General features: G+C 45.1%; 1 protein-coding gene across 1 annotated transcript; it reads left to right on the forward strand.

The window, feature by feature from the left end:
* The first annotated feature begins 17,360 nt into the window (after positions 1 to 17,360).
* LOC134076743 (immunoglobulin lambda-1 light chain-like) lies at positions 17,361 to 19,508 on the forward strand. Its single transcript, XM_062531944.1, has 4 exons — positions 17,361 to 17,476; positions 17,567 to 17,892; positions 18,223 to 18,256; positions 19,065 to 19,508. The coding sequence occupies exons 1-4, from the start codon at positions 17,437 to 17,439 to the stop codon at positions 19,385 to 19,387; spliced, it is 723 nt and encodes a 240-aa protein (XP_062387928.1). The 5' UTR covers positions 17,361 to 17,436; the 3' UTR covers positions 19,388 to 19,508.
* The last annotated feature ends 2,356 nt before the right edge of the window (positions 19,509 to 21,864 follow it).

Here is a 21,864-nt window from a genome sequence, read left to right on the forward strand (position 1 = left end):
CACAGTACACACACACATGCACACATATAAACAAACACACACACACATACGTATACAAGTCTCTTTCATTCAGAAACCAGGTGTTGACAGTACCACGAGATGGGCACATAGCCAACCCTAACAGCAAAGACAGAGAGAGATAAAGAGAGAGAGAGAGAGAGAGAGAGAGAGAGAGAAAGAGAGTGTGTGTGACAAAAGTGAGAGAGTTAAGGCTGCTGCACATTCTTCGAATGGTAGGGACCACGCAGGGTTATGCAACAGGTTGCTGCCCTCTCCCTGCCCGGCCAGCTCGGGTACACAGAGCAGTCCTCTGTCTCTCAGAGAGGGGGGGGGGGGGGGGGGGTAGGTAGCGCCAGCCTCTCTCCCCTGTCTTTAGGAGCAGCCCCACGGGAGCCCACCAGCATCCAGCTCCAGCATCCAGCCGGCGAGCAGCGCTCCACTGCACCTAGTTAATGACCATTCATCACAGCCAGCCGAGTACAACACACACACACACACACACACACACACGCACACGCACACGCACACGCACACGCACACGCACACGCACACGCACACACACACACACACAGCACGGAGATGGAGAGGAGAGCAGCCAGAGACCACAGAGGAGATAGAGGGAGAGCGAGGAAATACAACACAACAGAGATTAGATAGATAGATAGATAGATAGATAGATAGATAGATAGATAGACAGATAGATAGATAGATAGATAGATAGATAGACAGATAGATAGACAAACAAAGATAGACATAGATAGACAGACAGATAGAGAAGGAGAACAATGAGAGAGCATACGTGCTGCATACTGTAGGTATTTAGGAATTATGTTTGTACTGTGCACACTTGCACTTGCCTCCCTGGCAACGAAGCACCTGGAGATGAAATTTGAAACAGGTGGGGGCCGAGAGTGATTCATCCGAGCTGGACACGGGGGCTAAAGGGGGCGCGCTGGGGAGGGGACGCTGACCTTTACGAGCTGATTTATGAGCACTTTAATGGGGGGGAGGCAGAGCAGTGTGGAGCCGGGCAGCCAACTGACAGTCACGGAGGGGCAGGCTGGGGCAGGAGGGAGGGGAGGCCTGCGTGAATATTAAGCTCCAGCACTGCAATAACACAGCAGTCCCCTTTGGGCTGCCCAGTGCTACGGTCCTCTAGCGCTACGGTCCTCTAGTGCTACGGGGCTAAACAAAGGCATACAGATGCAAAACTTTACATAGCCTTACACATTAGTGGAGACAGATAGATACTAAGATAGATAGATAGATAGATAGATAGATAGATAGATAGATAGATAGATAGATGGATGGATAGATGGGTAGATGATAGATGGGTAGATGGATGGATAGATATTTAAGATCGTCTGAATGATGCATGATGTATGTGCATATGATATGGCAGTGTGTGTGTATGTGTCTTGCTTGTTTTGTGTGATCCCCCCCCTCCTTGTTGTGTGTGTGTGTGTGTGTGTGTGTGTGTGTGTGTGTGTGTGTGTGTGTGTATGTGTGTAAATATCTGAGTATGCACCATGTATAGGGTATAAGAGGAGTCAACACTTGGCTTGCCTGTGGCTGGCCTGTGGAGGGAGAGAGGGATGCAGTGTGGACTGGCAGGCAGGCATGGAGAGAGGAGAGGAGAGGAAAGAGGGAGGGTGGAGAGAGAGGAAAGGAAAGAAGAGGTAGGAACAAAAGGGAGACAGGAGGAAAGAGAGAGAAGAGGAGAGCAAGGAAAGAGGGAATGTGGAGAGAGAGGAGAGAAGAGAGACAGGAGAGGAGAGAGAGAGAGAGGAGAGAGACCTCATGAAATGGCTGCTAGGGGACGCACTGCTACTGCTGCTGCTGCTGCTGCTGCCTCGGTGGAAACGCACAAGGGCTCCTCCTCATCCTCCTCCTCCTCCTCCTCCTCCTCCTCCTCCTCCTCCTGCTCCTGCTCCCCCAGGGGGCAGAGCAGCGCTGACAGCAGCCTTCTGTCAAACACTCCAACACAGACACCAGCACAGGACAGCACAGGACAGCAGCAGCGGACAGAGACAGAGAGACAGACAGAGAGAGAGAGAAAGAGAGAGAGAGAGAGAAAAAGAGAGAGACAGAGACATAAAGAGAGAGAATGAGAATTATAACAATGGACAGAGGGAAAGGAAGACTGTCAAAAAAAGACAGGGAGTCAGAGACAGAACCACACAGAGAGTGAAAAAGAGATAAAGACAGAATATGGATAGATATATGAGTAGAATATGGATAGATACTGTATATGAGTAGAATATGGATAGATATATGAGTAGAATATGGATAGATATATGAGTAGAATATGGATAGATGTATGAGTAGAATATGGATAGATGCATGTATGAGTAGAATATGGATAGATATATGAGTAGAATATGGATAGATGTATGGATAGATATGAATGAAAACATAGATATGGAAAAAGGAGGGAACTGGAGAGAGGACAGACAGGCCAAGTCTGCAATGAAGAGAGAGAGAGAGAGAGAAAAAAAAAAAAACTCTTGTGGCCAAATGGACAGACAGCCTGACCAGACTTCCTGTTTTTCCCCAGTCTCGTATGTCAGCTCTATTTTTGGCAACCCTAGTGATTTTCAGAATATGTTCATGTTCACTCGTCCCATATTTTCAATCTTGGCTTCATTTATTGTGAGCATCATGGTAATCCTCACATAAGAAACATGCTCTGGCCTAAAGCATATCATTTCTCTCCAGATAGGCCCACTGCTTTCCAAAGTGTGCTCACCTGATTCATAAACTACTATAATGGAGGTACCGGTATTACAGTCATGTGTTTGAAATCCTACGAACAAAAGGAACTCCTAACCAAAAGGAAGTCCCTCACAGAACTGTATGCCACTCCAGATAAGAGCCAGTAGCTTGATGCTAGTGAATTAGCACAACAGGAGATGGGGCTGGCAAAAAAAAAGAAGAAACATCAAAGAGAGAGTAAGGGAGAGAGAGGGGAGAGAGAGAGAGAGAGGGAGAGAGAGAGAGAGAGAGGGAGAGAGAGAGGTGATGTCTGTGCATTGGAGCATTCCTTCATGAAGGCTCAGGTGCCCTCTCTTGCCATGGGCGCCTGGGTGGGTGCACAGGTTCACCAAAGGCCACAGACTGGACTCCACACCACTGCGCCCCAAAAGACTGGACTCCACGCCACTGTGCCCCAAAAGACTGGACTCCACACCACTGCGCCCCAAAAGACTGGACTCCACACCACTGCGCCCCAAAAGACTGGACTCCAGCATCCTAGCCAGTCATTGTGAGCGCTGAGCACAGCTTTAGCAGCACGCAACAACGCCCCCAGAGCCACAAAAAGGACTTTTCCTGCACAGATGATCTCAATGCTTAATGCTTACTGATTGCAGGGCTCCCCTCACACTCTCTCTCTCTCTCTCTCACTCTCTGTCTATCTCTCCCTCTCTCTCTTCATCTCTCCATTGCTCTCTTTCTATCCGTCTCTGCATGGTATTGTGTGAGAGTGAGGAGCCTGGATGTTTCTGCTACTAAGAGCCACTCTAAGGAAAAGGCGAGCATTGAGTTTATGTAACTGTTCCTTCCCTGGGAACAACATGTGTGTCACAGATAAGAAAGCAGAGGCACACACACACACACACACACACACACGCATACACACACACACAATCACATGCGCACACACACACCATAGAAGCATATCCCAGATGAATTGTCCCTGGCAAATCCACTAAACCCACTCTGCATTTTTAACTTGCTGCCACAGCTCAAACACACACACACACACAGGGCCGTCTTGCTCCGCTCCCCTGCTGCTGTTTACAAGCTCACGCACTCTCACATCTCCCTCTGCTCTCCCACATCCCCTTCATCCGCTCCACTCAGCTCCTCCACATCTGCACACACACTCTTTCAGTTCCCCTCTTTCTCTCTCTCTCGATCGCTCTCTCTCTCTCTCCCCCTCTCTCGATCGCTCTCTCTTTTCTCTTTTTCTTACAAATAAATGTCAACGAACGCAGACTCGCTATGTCCACAGACGCATCTGTAAACCACTAGCCATACATAGACAAACACACACACACACACACACACACACACACACACACACATCCAAGCAAACTCTCTCTCTCACACGCACACATACACACACCCACACACACACACATGAATACAAGCAAACTCTCTCTATCTCACACACACACATACACATCAAAGATAACATTTCCCCAATAATTTGGCCCTCACTCATCATCCTGTCACAGAGTAATTGTCTGACACATTGTCTGAACTAAAACAAACGATCTTTGTCACACGACTCCCCCTCACCACCCCCCCCACCCCCCTCCTGTGATTCCCTCCTGCTCTCCTCCCCTGCAGAGTGAGCCGGAGGGAGGCTGGGATTGGACGAGAGGGACTGATCTGGGTCTCGGCGACGTGTTAAATACTGTATGAGATCATCTGTCACGGCGAGGGGAGGAGAGGAGAGGAGAGGAGAGGTGTGGAGACGGAAGGAGGAAGCGGCAGGGGAGGAGATGAGGAGGAGGAGGAGGAGGAGGAAGAGGAGGAGGAGGGAGCATGGCTGCCGCACGCGTGACACATTTCCACAGGCAGCGCTGCATCGGCACGTTCACTTCTCTTTCCCAACCTGTCTGTCTTCATTCCCTCCCCCGTTTCCTCATCTTCTCTCTCTCGCTCTCTCTCTCTCGCTCTCTCTCTCTCTCACGATTTTTCTCTGTCCCTGTCTTTCTCTCACTCACTCTCTCTCTCTCTCATCCTTCCTCTCTTTATCGCTTGCTTCCTTTTTTTAATTCTGTTTATTTATCGCATTCTAAATATTTGCCTCTTCATGTTTCACTTTATTTCATTCTCTCTGTCTCTGTCCTTCTCTCTCTCTCTCTCGCTCTCTCTCTCTCTCTCTCTCTCTTTCTCTGTCTTTCCAGATCCACTCCATTCCAGTTCGAGCTGCCCCTGCCGAGGGCCCCCGCCAGCCTTACGTAACGCCCGAGCGTGGCAGACTGGCAGCAGGGGAGCGCAGGGAATTATGAAACCCGTCAGCCCTGTGTTTCATCAGTCGGGGGGGCGAGAGTGGGGGGTGATGGTGGGGGGGGTGGGGTGAGGGGGAGCGCTGTTCTGAGGGGTCTGGGGAAGCACCGCCAGTCGACTCTCACCGCTGCCCAGGGGTCATGCAGCTGAGCTCGCGACGACGACAGGGGGGGGGGGGGGGGGGTTGGGGGGGCACGAGTTCAAAGAGCCAGCTTTGTTTTTTTTCTGCGCGTCAGCTGTCATGAGTTTGATGGGGTTTTTTTTGCACAATTCAAGAACCAGGAGGAGGAAGTAATGACTGATATTGAGCTGGCATGATAAGTGTGTGTGTGTGTGTGTGTGTGCGGGGAGGGGAAGCCTGCTCGCTCTTTTGCTTGCGGTGGCTGAGGAGGCACTGTTCCCACGTCGCCTTTTTACTGGCAGTGCTCCACAGTCCAGCTGTGTTGCCTGACAACTGCTGCCATGGCGGCTGAGGAATCGTACTGTTCACCCGCCTGTCGGGGGAGGTAGGGGGTCGTTATAGCTGTCCGTGGTGCTGAAGTGTCAGCACAGGTGCTCCTCGCAAAAACACAGGCGCTGTCCTTGGTGCTGAAGTGTCAGAACAGGTACCCTCAACATGCACAGGCCCTCTCCGTGGTCCTGAAATGAGCTACAGGTATTGGGGTGATGGGGAAATTCACAAGCTCCTCATCTCCCTCGTTCAGTCAACCATGTTGTGTGTTGTGTGGATGTGTTGTGTTGTGTTTGAGTGAGTCTGTGTTTGTACGTGTGTGTGTGTGTGTGTGTGTGTGTGCGTGCGTGCGTGCGCGTGTGTGTGTGTGTGTGTGTGTGTGTGTTTGTAGGGGGGCGGAGCAACTTCTACTTCAACAGTGTGCCATATTTAAACCAGTATTATGTGACTCATCCAAGTGCTTGGCCTCTTTACAGCCACAATTAGTATTGATTTGTTTTTGCAAGGAGCCCATTTGTACAGCCATACAACGGTGATGGTGAACTACTGACAGAAAGTGACAAAATTAATACCTCTACAAATCAATTTCACTCAATTAGGGAAGATTTCATTGAGCCCAAGTGATAGCAAATAGTTAAAGTGATGGTCTGGCTTGCTGTGAAGACTACTATAATCTGATTTCCATCACTATCAAAGACCATCACTCTCTATCAGATTATCTCAGGCAAAGGCAGGGGATAAAAATAACCTTCCATTTCATTCTTTCATTCCGTTTCATCCCATTTGGAATCTTGGCAGGCCACAAACACACATGCCAGGTGTGCTAAAGCTTCAAAAAAAACGCACACACATCAAAACAACCAATATCGCACGTGTGTCTCATGGAGACCTCATTTGGGGAGGTGGAAACAGAGTCAGTACAATAGCGAAAAGTCTTCTAAACGGGCACACGCGGGGCCCACTTCTGCGACTGCCCCCTCAGCACCCACCACCACCACCACCACCACCACCCACCAGGTCAGCTGGCGTCAGCGGGGCGTGCGTGCTGACACATCCCCCTGACGGACGCACGCAGCGTCACCCGGCCCTTATGCTTCTCAGGCGGACCGACCTTGAGGGGGGGGGGGGGGGGCGGCGTGGTGCGGGGCAGGAGGCGGAGGGAGGAGGAGTGGCACGCGGCGTGCCAGGAAAACAACACCATCATCACGGCCTCCGACGGAACGGAAGGACTAAAAATAAAAAACAAGCCCTGCATCACAGGGTGGGCAGCGCCATGCAGTGCTGTGCCACGCTGCACAACCCGGTCAGAACAGACATCTTGTTTGTGTATTTGTCGGTGTGTATGTTGGTGTGCATGTCTTTCAGTTTCACTTGGTGTGTGTGCATGTGTGTGTGTGTGTGCGTGCGCGCGTGTGTGTGTGTGTGTGTGTGTGTGTGTGTGTGTGTGTGTGTGTGTGCGTGTGTGTGTGTGTGTGTGTGTGTGTGTGTGCGTGTGTGCGTGTGTGTGTGTGTGAATGTGTGTGTGTGTGTGTGTGTGCGTGCGTGTACGTGTGTGTGTGTGTGCATAGGTGTGTGCGTGTATGTGTGTGTGTATGTGAGAGAGTGTGTGCGCATGTGTGTGAGCAGTCCTCTCATGACCGGGGCACGTGCCTGCATGGTGTGTCTCTCCTGCTCAGTAAGAGCCCTCCCCAGTCAGACCAAGCAGCAGCAGCAGCAGCAGGAGCACAATAAGCAGCTCAGAGCGACTGGACAAGCCCACCGTCTGGACCACAGCTGACCAGCCCCCGACACCTCAGCACATTTAACAACACCACCTAATATAATGTCCTATCCAGTAACGATACCATATAAAGTCTGGACATCTCGATCACTCTTTACCCAGTCATCATGCTTCTTTACTGGTCATTTCTTTCCCACCTGTGTTACATTGCTAAGCTTTAGCTCAGTCGTAAATCAAACCTTCCACTAGACCCACCTGCCTCTTCAAGAGAAACGCTATGTACAGTATGTATGTATGACACAACAACAGGACACTCATCTGATTGGTTGGCTAGGACAGCAGGTGCCCCTATGGTCTTGTTGGTCTCTTCCACCAACAGGCTGAGCCAAGACCAGCCTCCCTCCTCAGGCCTCAGCTGGTTTCCAGGGAGACGGGGGCAGGAGAACCCCAAGCATGTGGCTGATTAACAACATCTTCCATCCATCCACCCACCCATCCATCTATTCGTCCATCCATCATCCACCCTTCCATTGCCTATAGGCAACACGGATTCTCAGAAATGCCACTTGGCCCTTACGTGATGGATCACCACCAACTGTGTTTACAGAAGGAGGCAGCAGCGCACTGTGAAGCCACTGAGACGTACGAAACCCTCCGACCCGAGAGTTCACTTAGTCTATGATTTACCAGAGGTGCACGCCCGACACACACATGCAAAAAACACACACACAGAAACAAACACACACACACACACACACACACACACACACACACACACACACACACACTTTCATGTCCATGGCTTTAGTGTGTCTTTCACAGATGGCAGCTCCACGGAGTCATCTGCCTGACAGATCAGGGAGCCATAAATTTCCCCTCTTGCTCTGATGCTGACCTCTGGAATCGCGTGGAGAACATCTCGGCCGGCCAGACACTTTTAAGCCCCACCGACAAGTGAGGGGAATTCCTGAGCGAGCTTTAGTGAAACTTCTCCCTTGGCAGAAAGACACAGAGAAAGAGAGAGAGAGACAGAGAGAGAGAAAGAGAGAGGGAGAGCGAGAGAGAGAGAGAGAATGCCTGCGGGCAATTTAATCAGTTCACAATGGCCCAGCAGAGGAGAGCCTTTCACTCACGTAATTCCTTTGGCGTGACCAGGGGTGTTCTCTCCACCTCCCCTTACACAATCTAATTACCAGTGGTGCGGTCGCGAAAGACAGTGCCACGCCACGCCACGCTACGCCATGCTATGCCATGCTATGCCATGCCACCGCCAGGTTAGCACAGCTTGCTGACCACGGCCTGGCAACAGCCTTGATGCCAGGGAGCGATCAGAGGCGTAACGCACGACTCAGCAGCACACACACACAAACACAAGGCAGCCTTGGCCACGGAGAGAAATAGGACAGGGCTATTTAGGAGATAGAGGGAGAAGAGGGGGAACAGGGACAGAGGCGGAAGACAAGAACAAAAAGAACAGTGGAGACAAGAAAGAAAGAGAGAGAGAGATGGAGAGAGGGAGCAAGAGAGAAAGGGAGAGAGAGAGAGAAAAAGAGGGAGAAGGGGGAGAGAGAGGCCTTTTGTGTGCTAGAAAGAGGGTAAATAGGAAAGGCACTGGTGCCATTTGAATGCTAAGCACATCGCAAAGCAACTCACATTGCTCTGGTTGTGGCTTGGACAGTTTATGTCTTCAGCCATAACTCTGTGGGTCAATGCTCCACCACCCTGCATGCGCGCACACACACACACACACACACACACACACACACACACACACACACACAACTGAACACACTCTGCAGCACCTGAGGATCTCTCATCTCAAGATGACCACCGCCACACACCAAGGGCTTCCACAGCCATATAAAAAGCTGTATGTGTGTGTGTGTGTGTGTGTGTGTGTGTGTGTGTGTGTGTGTGTGTGTGTGTGTGTGTGTGTGTGTGTGTGTTCATGTGAAAAGTATCCTAGCCCTTAGGTCTACCCACACTAACATATGCACATACAACTCATCACGTGACATGTCAAGACAGCAAGAGAACGCAAATGAAAGCTGCTGCAGGCCATTCCAACTCAAAGGTATAACAGCACGTCCGTTGAAGAAGGCCACTGTTACTCATACGCATTACACAACATGGCTTCTGACGTCTGACTCTAACACTGTTGATGTTTTTACAGCTTAGCATGTGACTTTCCCAGGCTGCCAAATCCTGTCCTAAAATATGGAGCCATTTCTTTCAGAGTATGCTATTCAGAAAATGTCATGTTTCAGCGCATCGAACATGGAGTGCGTCGAACCGATCGTGATACTAACCTGACAGATGTCATAATGCTGATATGTATGTGTACACACACTGAAGCACACATGCTTGCGTGTTTACAGACACACACATACATACATACATACATACACACACACACAAACACACACACAGTTTGCGCATCATTTCATATTTCCCTCGCCTGTAATGTCCATCACACCATCGCATGTATTCAATCAGGTGACGTGTTCACCTACCTGAGTCAAAATGTGAACTGAAGGCAAAGCTCGGGTTGAAGAAAGCGGAGGACATGACTGCCACCAACACAGACGCGGTCATTTTCCTCATAAGGCTTGAGATGCAATGCGGTGAGAAGAAATTTGAATTAGAAAAAAGGAATCTGTCCGGCTACAGAAAAAACAGCAGAGATAAATGCAGCATTTTCTCCTTGATGCTCAGTGAACCGCGCCACTCTGTCCCTCTATCCCGTTTTCTCTTGCATCAGATGCATCCGATTAAGAAACAGATGTCGGAAAACATTTCCGCTCGTCTCTCTTTGGAATTTACCGCAGTCATTCACTTGTCTTTCAGCCGACCTAAACAATCGTGTTCTTCTTGCTTGCCTCTCGTCCATTAGGTTGCTTGTGGTGCGGTCCCTTGAAGTGTAGACACAGCGCACTCGATCGGTCCCTGGTCAACGTGATGATTTTATTTAAAACATTACCATCCGTGTCCGTGCATCCAACATTTGGCAGTTACGCACAATAAATCTCTGTAAGAGGGTTATTAACTGAGTCACTTTCCTACGAGAAGGCGAGGTGAGTTAAACCATATTGTGTGTAGAGTTCCCGCCGCACTCTTTTCCATAAGCCGCAGTCCCCTCATTACGCCAGCCACGGACTAATGAATTGGATGGGAGCTGAGTATTGCTCTGCTAGACTGCGCACAGTAAGAGCGCCATCTTGCAGAGAAGGAACTAAACGAAAACTCAGGTTTGATCTTAGTTCTCCTGTTCAAACGCAGAAATGTTGCAATCTGACTCAGTGAAAGTTAGGACGAGTTGTCCATTTGTAGGCTACGTTTCTCTTTTTTCTATGTTTAATAGCACATTTATACAGTACGTTTTGGTTTTGGAGTATCATTGCTGGCACCATCATAACCAGCACCACTGCAACTGTTCACTAATTTGACACAAACTTTTGTCTCATCTCATTGAGCAACAAAAGAGAGAGAAACTAAATATTGCATCAATTCTCTACATACTGATTCACACTGGTAGCAAGTTACAGCTATCAACTGTTAACATGTCATCCATTTTGCTTTTTGTAGTGTAGTATTGCACAAAAAATGACTTGCCTAAATGCCAATTTGCAGTTAGGGTAATAATTGCGAAGTGCCAATCAAATGGAACTGTTATAAGTCTGCCATGTCCCTTTTTATGCACAGAGAAGAGGATGGTAAAAGAGGCAAGTGTTTCTGAAGAATTACTGTTGGCCATAGGATAAAAGTAGCGTGTTAAGGTCACCACATTAGTCTAAAAGTCTAATTAAGTCTAAAACACATTAAAAGTGACCATACAAACAAGGAAAAGCCTTTCTTGCCATTGAACCATGTAAGCTAAGTGCTGAAGTTGCTAAATGCTATACTGGAACTTTGCCTGGAATCATCTTCACGGTCTGATGGAAAGTAGCCTTTTTCCAACTTATCCTCCATTCAAGGTGGATTTGACATACAGAGAAGAATACCGAAAAGAGCCATTTCCTCTGTGCTGTAGATCCATCAAGATGCAGGCACAGGGATGTTGCAGCATTCGACTTGCTATTCTGTGTGAGATGTGTCCACTAGGATGCACTACAGGGCAAACTTAGGTGAGGGGAGGTGGGGTTGGGGCGATGGAAGGACTTTATATTGATACCTACAGTATGGATCTAAAGTTCCTGTGGTTAATGGCAGTGGTCCCTATATTGTGTTGTTCAAGTTCAAGTTTCAAGTTCAGTAATGTATTGCCATGTCAATACAGTTGATTGGAATTTATCTTGGTGTCATTGAAGATTTTTTTTTTTTTTTTTTTTAAAGCAATACATACATAGGAACATACAGTACAGTACATGAAATACAGTCATTAAAACCAGTAAAAAGCTGTAAAGTTAAACTTGTGCTATTCCAACTTCCCATAAAGTGCCTTGTGCAGTCTATAAAGTGCATTTGAAAGAGGTCATTTAGCACAGGTTTACTCTGCAAGGTGTCTGAGCACTAAGGAGCCTAATAGTGGCAGAGTAAGTTCTATTACAAAGGCGGGATGTTTTACCCCTAAGACAGACTTTGGACTCTCCGAGGCTGTGTTGTGTCCATATCGTGGATGTGAGGAGAGGGTATTAAGGAGGGCAAATAGCAGAGGTCAGTTAGTTAGACTGTTTCAGTGTTTGATGTTAGCCTCTACTAATAGGAGAAATATAAAATAAATGTAATTTGTGCAAGTGCAGCTGCCATAGCTGCACAGTGTATAGTGCATGGGAGATCTGCAGACAGTATGCATAAGTCAGAGGGTTTCAATCTGCCTGAAGTCCTACCTGAAAGTCGAACTGATCGGTAGAAGGACAAACAACATCTACGCAGACATTTACTGTAAAGTAAAGTCCTGTTCATGCTACATGACAAGGCAACTACAGTATGACAGTTGTCATTGTCATTTCTTATTGAAAATACTTTATGCGTTTCAACTTTTAACCTCAGGGAAAGTAAGCAAAGGGGGAAAACTAATGTCATTTAAAAAATAAATTCAAACTTCCAGCAGACTATAGCCTGGCTAGCGCCTACCACTTCTCAAATGAGACGTGGTCTGGCAACCAGACATTCATTTTCTCGTATTTGAAAAAATGCAGATCCGTTCATTGGGCGCCACCGATGTCTATCAAATGCGTCTGTGCATAGCTCACCATGGTCTTGCTTTCTCCCCTGTTCTGTGATTGGTCGCCAAAATCAGGCGGAAATTTGGGTGTTAGTTTCCAGACTGCCTTAGCTGCGTGATTGAAATCACTGCATAAGGCAGGATGGGAACACCCAGGCTAAGCAGACTAGGTAATTTACAAATTGCATACATTTATATTTTACCCAAAGGATTTCGACTTAATTGTGTAATTAGTTCTTCTCAGTTGCTTTGGCACATTTCTGAGATCAGAACTGTTATTCTCAAAACTGTTTGCTCAAACTCCATATCATGTTATCACTTGTACACATAACTGAAGCAGTTTCTCCCCCATCTTGAACAAATAGCAATATTTTAGTACATCCATATCCATACACCTGATTTTGTACAAATGTCTGCTATTTTGTTTTACCTATGGCTAATATCATGTTGCACGATATGCACTACGCTGGTCCCCTGCTGATTAGTCCTGCCCCATAAAACAAATGGGCCTTATGTCATCGCTTGTGTCATTACAAGCAAATATGTTTAACCAGCACACACACACACACACGCGTCGTGCCTAACAACGCTCCTTAGCTGTTCGATTATACAGTATAACGCACGGCCTCTCGGGGCTTATTGCTTAAGTCATAACTAGTTGTCATAGTCTGTCTAGCATATAGTAGGCTATACATACAGTATGTGACCTGCACAGACAGGAATGTCAGGATGTATAGAAAGATGTACAGTGGTGCACAGCTCCAATATTGGTCAATTTTAATTTGAACAATGTAATACCTTTGTAAAGTCTTGGTTTTCTTTATACAGTCACAATGTCTATCAATCAACAGTAAAAACTTTGAAACATCCACTTTCTGCAATCAACCCCCTCCACACACAATAATGTGTCATTTTGTAGTTTGAATTAGAAAATACAGTGGTGCTGCCTTGAGCATTATTCATTAAAAAATACATACAAATCAATCATATTGACAACAGGACAAAACGGTTTGAACAACTTGACATAAACAATGGCATCATGACTTACCATTTTGATTGCACTGACAATTTCATCAGTATAAATATGCTTTTGAGGCATAAATTAAGCATTTTGAGCAAGATACATGCTCTTGCATGCTATCCACTATGTAGTGCGGCTTGTTCTGAGAAATTCACTAATTGAAAATGTTTTTGAAATTCAAAAAGTGCACCAAAGCAACCAAGACAAAAAAGTGCATGTCTTGTGTTATAAAAACTGTATTTCTAAGTAAGAACACATGGTGGCAGTAAAGAGCCATGCTCTGATCAAAGATCATGCCCTGCAGTTCTCTTTTGGTCGGCTGAAATTCTCAAAGATAAAAAGGGGAAGTGATTTACAATTTTATACAAAGTCTTGTGAGAGTGAAAGATAAGGACACATTTAGAGAATGAAGTAAGTTAGTGACTCAGCAGAGTGTGAAGCGTGTGTGTCCTCCTCCCACCAGCGCTAGTCAGGCTGCTCCAGCTCCTCTCACAGTCTACCCAGCTCACACAGGATACACCTGCTGGCCTCGGCTCTCTATTTCTGACTATGCAAATACTGAAACCCCTCTTCACGAACCCTCACATGCAGTCAGCCATGACAGTGAACTCCATTTCTTTCCTCTCAGCATCTGAAAAGTATCATTAACGAGAGTCATTAATGTATGAACTTTAAACAATTTAAATGGATATATTTGTTTTAAATTAAAAGAACATTTCTAATGATCACATCACCATTGCCCCCGGGTAAAACAACAAACAAATAGTTAATAAATAATCAGGAGTAGACAGGTCTCAGGTATAAATAAGTAAAACAGCTGCATCTACCTTGACTGAACAGCCTGCACAACAAGTGATGTGTGTTTGCCCCAAGTTTTGTGTGTTTGCCACACGTTTTGTGTGTGTTTGCCCCAAGTTTTGGCACAGTCTAGATGACTAAAATGCTACATTATCATGATGAAATGATACATTATGCTACATTATGTGAGAAAACATGGTGCTTCTACACAGAGTTGGTCATCTCTCCTGACCAGACAACCATGTAAAAACATTTTCATAACCAAAAATAGCTGTTGGTGAAACTGTTTCTGAATACCCACTACCCAAATTAATTGATAAAACTAGACTTTAATAATACATTGCGGTAAGATTGATGTGGATGTATTTGTGTAAGAAATATTTAATTGCTCCATTGCATGTTATTTCTGGTATCTGATCATTCTAAACTAGAAGACAAGCTGGGGTTATAAGATTATATAGAATTTTTAAGAGACTAATCCTGATTGGTTGATTTCTGAGCGCTGGTCTCCTTATAGGAGGGTCCTGCAGTGTGTCCTCTCCTCACACTCCACCTCTGCTCATCTCTCTGCTGGACAGTAGGAGCCGTTCACTCCACACACTGACAACATGCTGGGGACACTCTGCACTCTCATCACGGCTCTGGCATGTAAGAGCCCACTGCAGGCTTTAGTGTGTGTCTGCTGTATGGGAGAGGGTGCATATGGCTGTTACATGTGTGCTGTTGCTCTTTACAGGTGTGAGTGGCGTGACTGTAGTGACCCAGACGCCTCCTGTTCTCACCGTGAGGAAAGGACAGACGGCCACTCTGCTCTGCAACCTGGGGACTGTGACTGGCAGTTCTGCTCGCTGGTATAAACAGATTCCAGGAGAAACTCCACAGTACATGTTGAGGTTTCGTCATGACTGGAGTTCTGTATATTATGGATCTGGCTTCTCAGCACCTAAATTTGATTCAAAACATTCATCTCAGTCCGACTACAGTTTGATCATTAACACTGTAGAGGTGGGAGACTCTGCTGTGTATTACTGTAAGACATATGACAACTCTGTTAATGAGTGGGTATCACAGTGATTCAGCCCATGACAAAAACCTCCTCACTGTTCACACTCACTTCTGCTTTTAGTCAGCAGCACTGGAGCACCAATGTGCAGTTGCTCTGAATGGTTCATAAAAGAGCATCAAAGAGAAGTTCTATAATAAGTATTAAAGAGATCAAGCCTTTTCTGTCACCCATAACGGCCCAATAAAATGGCCAATCAAATATAGAGATTTATGACTGCGCCTTTGTTTTCCTCTCCATGCTGCCATGGAAGAAGAACTTTATCTTTCTTTTCATCTTTCTCTTGTTACCTGTGTGCCTGCAAGCCTTGTGCTGCAGAGCCGAAATTAAGTGGTCTAGTAGTAGAAATAGTTTATTTGATTCTGATCATTCATAGAGGGGAGCACTAATTTACAATTAAGTTGAGATCACATGGCAAATAATTAACTTACAACACAGTAGAGGAAGGGGAGGGTACTTTGGAATAATAAATATATAAATATGTAAAAAGTTGCGAAGACTACAACATACTGTATGAAACTAGTGTAAATTTCAGTCTGCAATTCCTTTCTGACAAACAAAGAACTAAATGAACAGCTATGTTTCCCAGGACTGCAGCTATTCTCTCATTGCACATGTGTCAGTTTCCTATAGGCTATTTTTTATTTGAACGATCTTCTTATATACTGTACAGTGTCTTATATAAATCCAAAAAACAGCCAACTTCTGAAGATTTGTGACTTACTGAAGGTTGACACAATATCATGGATTAATAGCCATAAGACACAATTAGTGATTGGCTGATGCCCCATCCTCCCTCCCCCTCCCCAGCTGCTGGTCTCCTTATAGGAGGGTCCTGCAGTGTGTCCTCTCCTCACACTCCACCTCTGCTCATCTCTCTGCTGGACAGTAGGAGCCGTTCACTCCACACACTGACAACATGCTGGGGACACTCTGCACTCTCATCACGGCTCTGGCATGTAAGAGCCCACTGCAGGCTTTAGTGTGTGTCTGCTGTATGGGAGAGGGTGCATATGGCTGTTACATGTATGCTGTTGCTCTTTACAGGTGTGAGTGGCGTGACTGTAGTGACCCAGACGCCTCCTGTTCTCACCGTGAGGAAAGGACTCACGGCCACGCTGCTCTGCAACCTGGGGACTGTGACTAAAAGTGGTGCTCGCTGGTATAAACAGATTCCAGGAGAAACTCCACAGTACATGTTGAGGTTTTATCATGGCTTTAGCTCTGTAAAATATGCATCTGGCTTCTCAGCACCTAAATTTGATTCAAAAAATTCCTCTCAGACTGACTACAGTTTGATCATTAACACTGTAGAGGTGGGAGACTCTGCTGTGTATTACTGTCAGACATGGGACAGCTCTGTTAGTGAGTGGGTATCACAGTGATTCAGCCCATGACAAAAACCTCCTCACTGCTCACACTCACTCCTGCTTTTAGCAGCAGCAGTGGAGCACCAATGTGCAGTTGCTCTGAATGGTTCATAAAAGAGCATCTATGATAAATCTAGAAGAAATCAAGCCTTTTCATTCACCCATAATGACCTCTTAAAATGGGCAACAAAAAAGATTTATCACTTTACCTTTATTTTTCTCACCATACTGCTATGACAGAAGACCTTTAACTATCTTTTGTTTTTCTATGTATTTTTAACTTGAAGCCTTTTGCTGCATGCTGAAATGAATTAGTATAGCAGTAGTATGAGTTTATTTGATTCTCAGAGTTCATTGAGGGAGGCACTCATTTACAATGAAATTCAGATCACATGACCAACACCGAACTTTTACTACACAGTAGAGGAAGGGGAAGATACATTAAAACATTAAATAGATCAAATTTGTAATAAGTTGCAAAGACTTGGACACACTTTATGAAACTAGCGTAAACTTCTGTCTGCAATTCCTTACTGACAAAGTCAACAATCAGCTCTGTTTCCCAGGACTCTGCAGCTATCCTCTCATTGCACATGTACAGTACTGTAGGTTCAGTTTCCTAAATTTTTAAGTTAAAATGTGATTTCCAGTAGGATTAATTGCCATAAGACACAAATGAATGATTGGCTGATGCCCCATCCTCCCTCCCCCTCCCCAGCTGCTGGTCTCCTTATAGGAGGGTCCTGCAGTGTGTCCTCTCCTCACACTCCACCTCTGCTCATCTCTCTGCTGGACAGTAGGAGCCGTTCACTCCACACACTGACAACATGCTGGGGACACTCTGCACTCTCATCACGGCTCTGGCATGTAAGTTCATCTGATCTATAATCATAAAATGTCAATAACAGTACACAACGGCAAAACAATCACAATAATTGTACACATTCTTCTCCACAGATATCAGATGTCAGAAAGTGGTAACCCAGACACCATTAACACTTTCAGTGAAAACCAGTGAGAAAGCAACCTTGAACTGTAACATTGCAAAAGATGAGCGCTATTATGTTTCTTGGTATAAACAGATTCCTCTTGATGCTCCACAGTTTGTGTTAAGGTTCTATTACTCTCATAGTTCTCCAGATTATGGAACTGGCTTCTCATCTGACCATGTCACATCTACAGCCTCATCAAGCACAGACTATCAGTTACTCATCAGCAATGTAGCTGTGGAAGACTCAGCCACATATTACTGTGCTACATGGGACGACACCGCTAAGGAGACTGTACCACAGTGGTTTCCACCATGACAAAAACCCACCCAGTGACATCAGTTCTGCTCATGGCACTCATCAAGATATCACGTCATGGGATATAGCAAGGTTGGATATAGAAAACGAAGGATTTCATCTCTGATGTTGTGTGAGCTGTTTCTATTTGTGGAACCTGTGTAATGAGTGATGTAGGATTTTAATCCAAATGCTGGAGGGACTGTTGTGATCTTGAGGAAGTGGAGAAAGTGAAGGTCTGAGGAGAGCTGCTGTTTCAGTTCCACCTCTCAGTTCTGAAACTGGGGAGGTTTTTGTACGACGGAAGATACGAGATGAATCACTGTGGTATTCGGACAAGGCACCAAGCTGATTGTAACCGGTAAGTCAACTTTCCATTTCAAATTTACCGTGCTATAAGTATTTGTAGGTTTTTGTAAATGTTGCATCTTCAATAACTCACTTTCAATCTTTGTGAATTCCAACTGTGGAATTTATAATGAATAGAATTACATCAATGATGGTGTTTGTTTGTGAAAACCTCAGAAGAAGCTTTAATAAATGATCTTGTCCCATTTTATTCAATAATTTAGTATTGATATCTACAACCTTTATTATTATTTTGTATGTTATTATTTTGTATGTTTCCTTATGAATTTTCAGTAGTCATGATACATTGTTAGTTCTTTCCTAAAGATTTTTTGATCATTTTTTGATTGAGTACTTCTTTGATTTGATAATATATTTTTTGTAATAATGTATGAAATATTTGACTAAAGTCATATTCATACGAAGAGTTATGCGCGATCATATGACATATGTCAACGGAAGTCAATCCATATAAGATTAATGTTTCTATTTTTCTACAAAGGTTAGTGCTATTTCCATGAATACTAAAATTGACAGTGGCAAACATGTATGTTATTTGTGCTGCTTTGATAAGTTTGCAATGCTGCTGTTGATATGTGTGTTAAAAAAGTGATTTGTTTAAAAATGTTTTATTTTTTTAAAATGAGATGTCAGTAAAAGTCTTTTTCCTCCTTCTACTACTCCCCTCAGCTCTACTTACAGTATTATGTGGTTGAGAAATGTTGTAATGTGTGTGTGTGAGAGAGACATGCTGTTGTGTCCACTGCTGCTGATCTGTGCTGTGTGTGGTGTGTTGTGCTCTGTGTGTGTGTGTGTTTCAGACTCGGCGCTGCCCGCTGCGTCTCTGACCCTCTTTCCTCCGTCCAGCGCGGAGCTGCAGGCCGACAGAGTCTCTGTGGTGTGTGTGGCAGAGGACCTGCCCACGGGCTTTGCTGAGGTCAGCTGGGCGGTCAGTGGGAACCCGGTCAGCAGCGGCATCAGCACCGGCTCCCCTCAGCAGCAGCCCAACAACAAGTTCCGGCTCAGCAGCCTCCTGACCATCCAGACGGCCGACTGGACCAGCGACAAAGACGTGTCCTGCCAGGTGGCCAGTGCCAGCTCCACAGCCTCCAAGAGCATCAAGCAGTCAGACTGCAGCAACTGAGGCCACAGGGAAATGGCTCATTTTTACTAAACTTTTACAGAGAATAAATGTATTTGCTAGATTAAATGTTCCTTTGAATATTCCATTATTTTGTTTCAATAAAGAGCATTTTATTAACTTTGGTCTTTGACTCTAATGATCTTCCTACTTTCTACTGAAATTTTATCCATTTCATAGAAAAAAATTATAAATAAAAGAAATATATTTTTTTAACCAAATTGCATTTGAGACAGCTATCATCAGTCCTACTGGGGATAATCATGGGGAAGTACGTGTTGTTTTTTCATTTCTATTTAGAGTATGAAAATCTGGTGGTTTCTCTCTCCTCATATGATTGATCAAGGGGCACGCCACTCACAGTTACTACACCTGCTGGCAGGGTGGCTATGACGATGCTAACTAGTTGCAGCTACTGTAAGCCAAGTTACAAACAAGGGGGTTCATTACAATGTCATGAAATATAGGTTTTATGCTAAAGTGACTTTTTGGAGCCAGTAAAAATACTTAGATACTGCACTGTGGTGTCTGAAGTGCAGACATGTCATCCCCAAGTCCTCCTTCTTATCTCTGGGGACTTTAACCGCGCCTCCCTGTTTGCCACACCCCACATTCACACAATTGCCTCACTAGACACAATAGAACTTTAGACTTATTTTATGTAAGCATAAAGGACACATAGATCATTACGTCTCCTCCGTGAACAAACTGTCAGCCAAGAAATGTGTAAAGAAATGGTCTGCTGAGACCAGTATGGCATTCAAAGACTTGATACAACAGACTGAGAAGGTGTGGATAGTCTGACTGCCACCTGGCTACGTGGATCACCGACTACCTCACTAACAGACTGCAGTATGTGAGACTACGTGGCTTTGAGTCAGATGTGGTAGTCTCTGGAGCACAGGGGTCCCACAAGGTACATCATTCTCCCCCTTTCTCTTCACACTGTAGGCCTACACATCAGACTTAAGATGCAACAGACAGCTGTCACCTCCAGAAGTTCTCAGATGAAACAGGCGTTGTCAGGGAATGATATGGAATATAGGGAGGGAGGTCATCACCATCTTTGTCGAGTGGTGTGGAGGAAACTACCTTCAGATGAACGCCAGTAAGACTAAAGAGACTGAGAGTGTGTTGAGCTGTTCATACAGTATGTTAAGGTTCAGTGATCTGCGGGATGATCCAATCATGACCCATGTCTAGTGTCATGGCAGACAGACAGATTTAGCTTAGAAATATATTATGTATTTTATTGAGTACATGATATCACGCCCCCTAATGGTGTTCCCAGGGCCTAAGGAATAAAATACTTTCAAACCTCCAGTCACCTCGGGTGCACTATATTGCCACCATGTGGCAGTACTGCTGTACAACAGTGAAGTCACCTGAAACTTTCCTTTCCCCACATGAAAAGAATATATTTTCCACTTATCACAAAATGATAGTTCTGTCACTCTGTATTACTACCAATGTATTGGTAATGTGATGTTACTGGGAGTACTGACATTAGTCCCTATACTTGTATCCGTGTAGTGTAAGTAGAGAGAGGATATAGGGCATGTACAAGAGGCCAGTTAGCTACACTGTTTCAGTGTTTAATATTAGGATTCCTAATATTATAATATATTTCATTCATAAAAGTATAACTGCCACAGCTACACAATGTGGAGTATATGGGGGAATATACTGTGAACAGTAAATGTAAGTCAGGCGTTCAACCTGACTGAAGTCCTACCTGAAGGCATATGCCATAAAGCATAAGAAAAGGGGGGAAGCTGCCTTTTATAATTTAAAAAAGAATATCAGCCTACTCTTTTTACTGAGTATCAAAATCACCAAAGAGATGCTTCAGAAGACCAAGGTATTTCAAAATTAAACGGTATAACGGTATGAGTTGTGTTGTGAAAACAACATTTCTGAGTAAAGACACATGGTGGCAGTATAGAGCCTTGCTTTTGGTCTTTTGAGTCTTTTGGTCGCCTTGGGATTCTCAAATATAAAAAAGGGAAGTGAATTATCATTTTATACAACATTTTGTGAAATCGTCAACCCTACAGCACTTACTATAATTATTACAAACATTGTTATTATGATGCGAAGGCAATGTCAGATTTGTAAATAGTTTACGTAATTCCAAAATATTCCATATTTTGACCAAAGGAGAGACAGAAGGACACATTTAGAGAACGAAGTAGGCCTAAGTTAGTGACTCAGCAGAGTGTGAAGCGTGTGTGTCCTCCTCCCACCAGCACTAGTCAGGCTGCTCCAGCTCCTCTCACAGTCTACCCAGCTCACACAGGATACACCTGCTGGCCTCCGCTCTCTATTTCTGACTATGCAAATACTGAAACCCCTCTTCACGAACCCTCACATGCAGTCAGCCATGACAGTGAACTCCATTTCTTTCCTCTCAGCATCTGAAAAGTATCATATAGGCTAACGAGAGTCATTAATGGATGATCTTTTATTTAAATGGATAT

Source organism: Sardina pilchardus, chromosome 3 (assembly GCF_963854185.1).
Source record: "Sardina pilchardus chromosome 3, fSarPil1.1, whole genome shotgun sequence".
NCBI lineage: Eukaryota > Metazoa > Chordata > Actinopteri > Clupeiformes > Clupeidae > Sardina > Sardina pilchardus.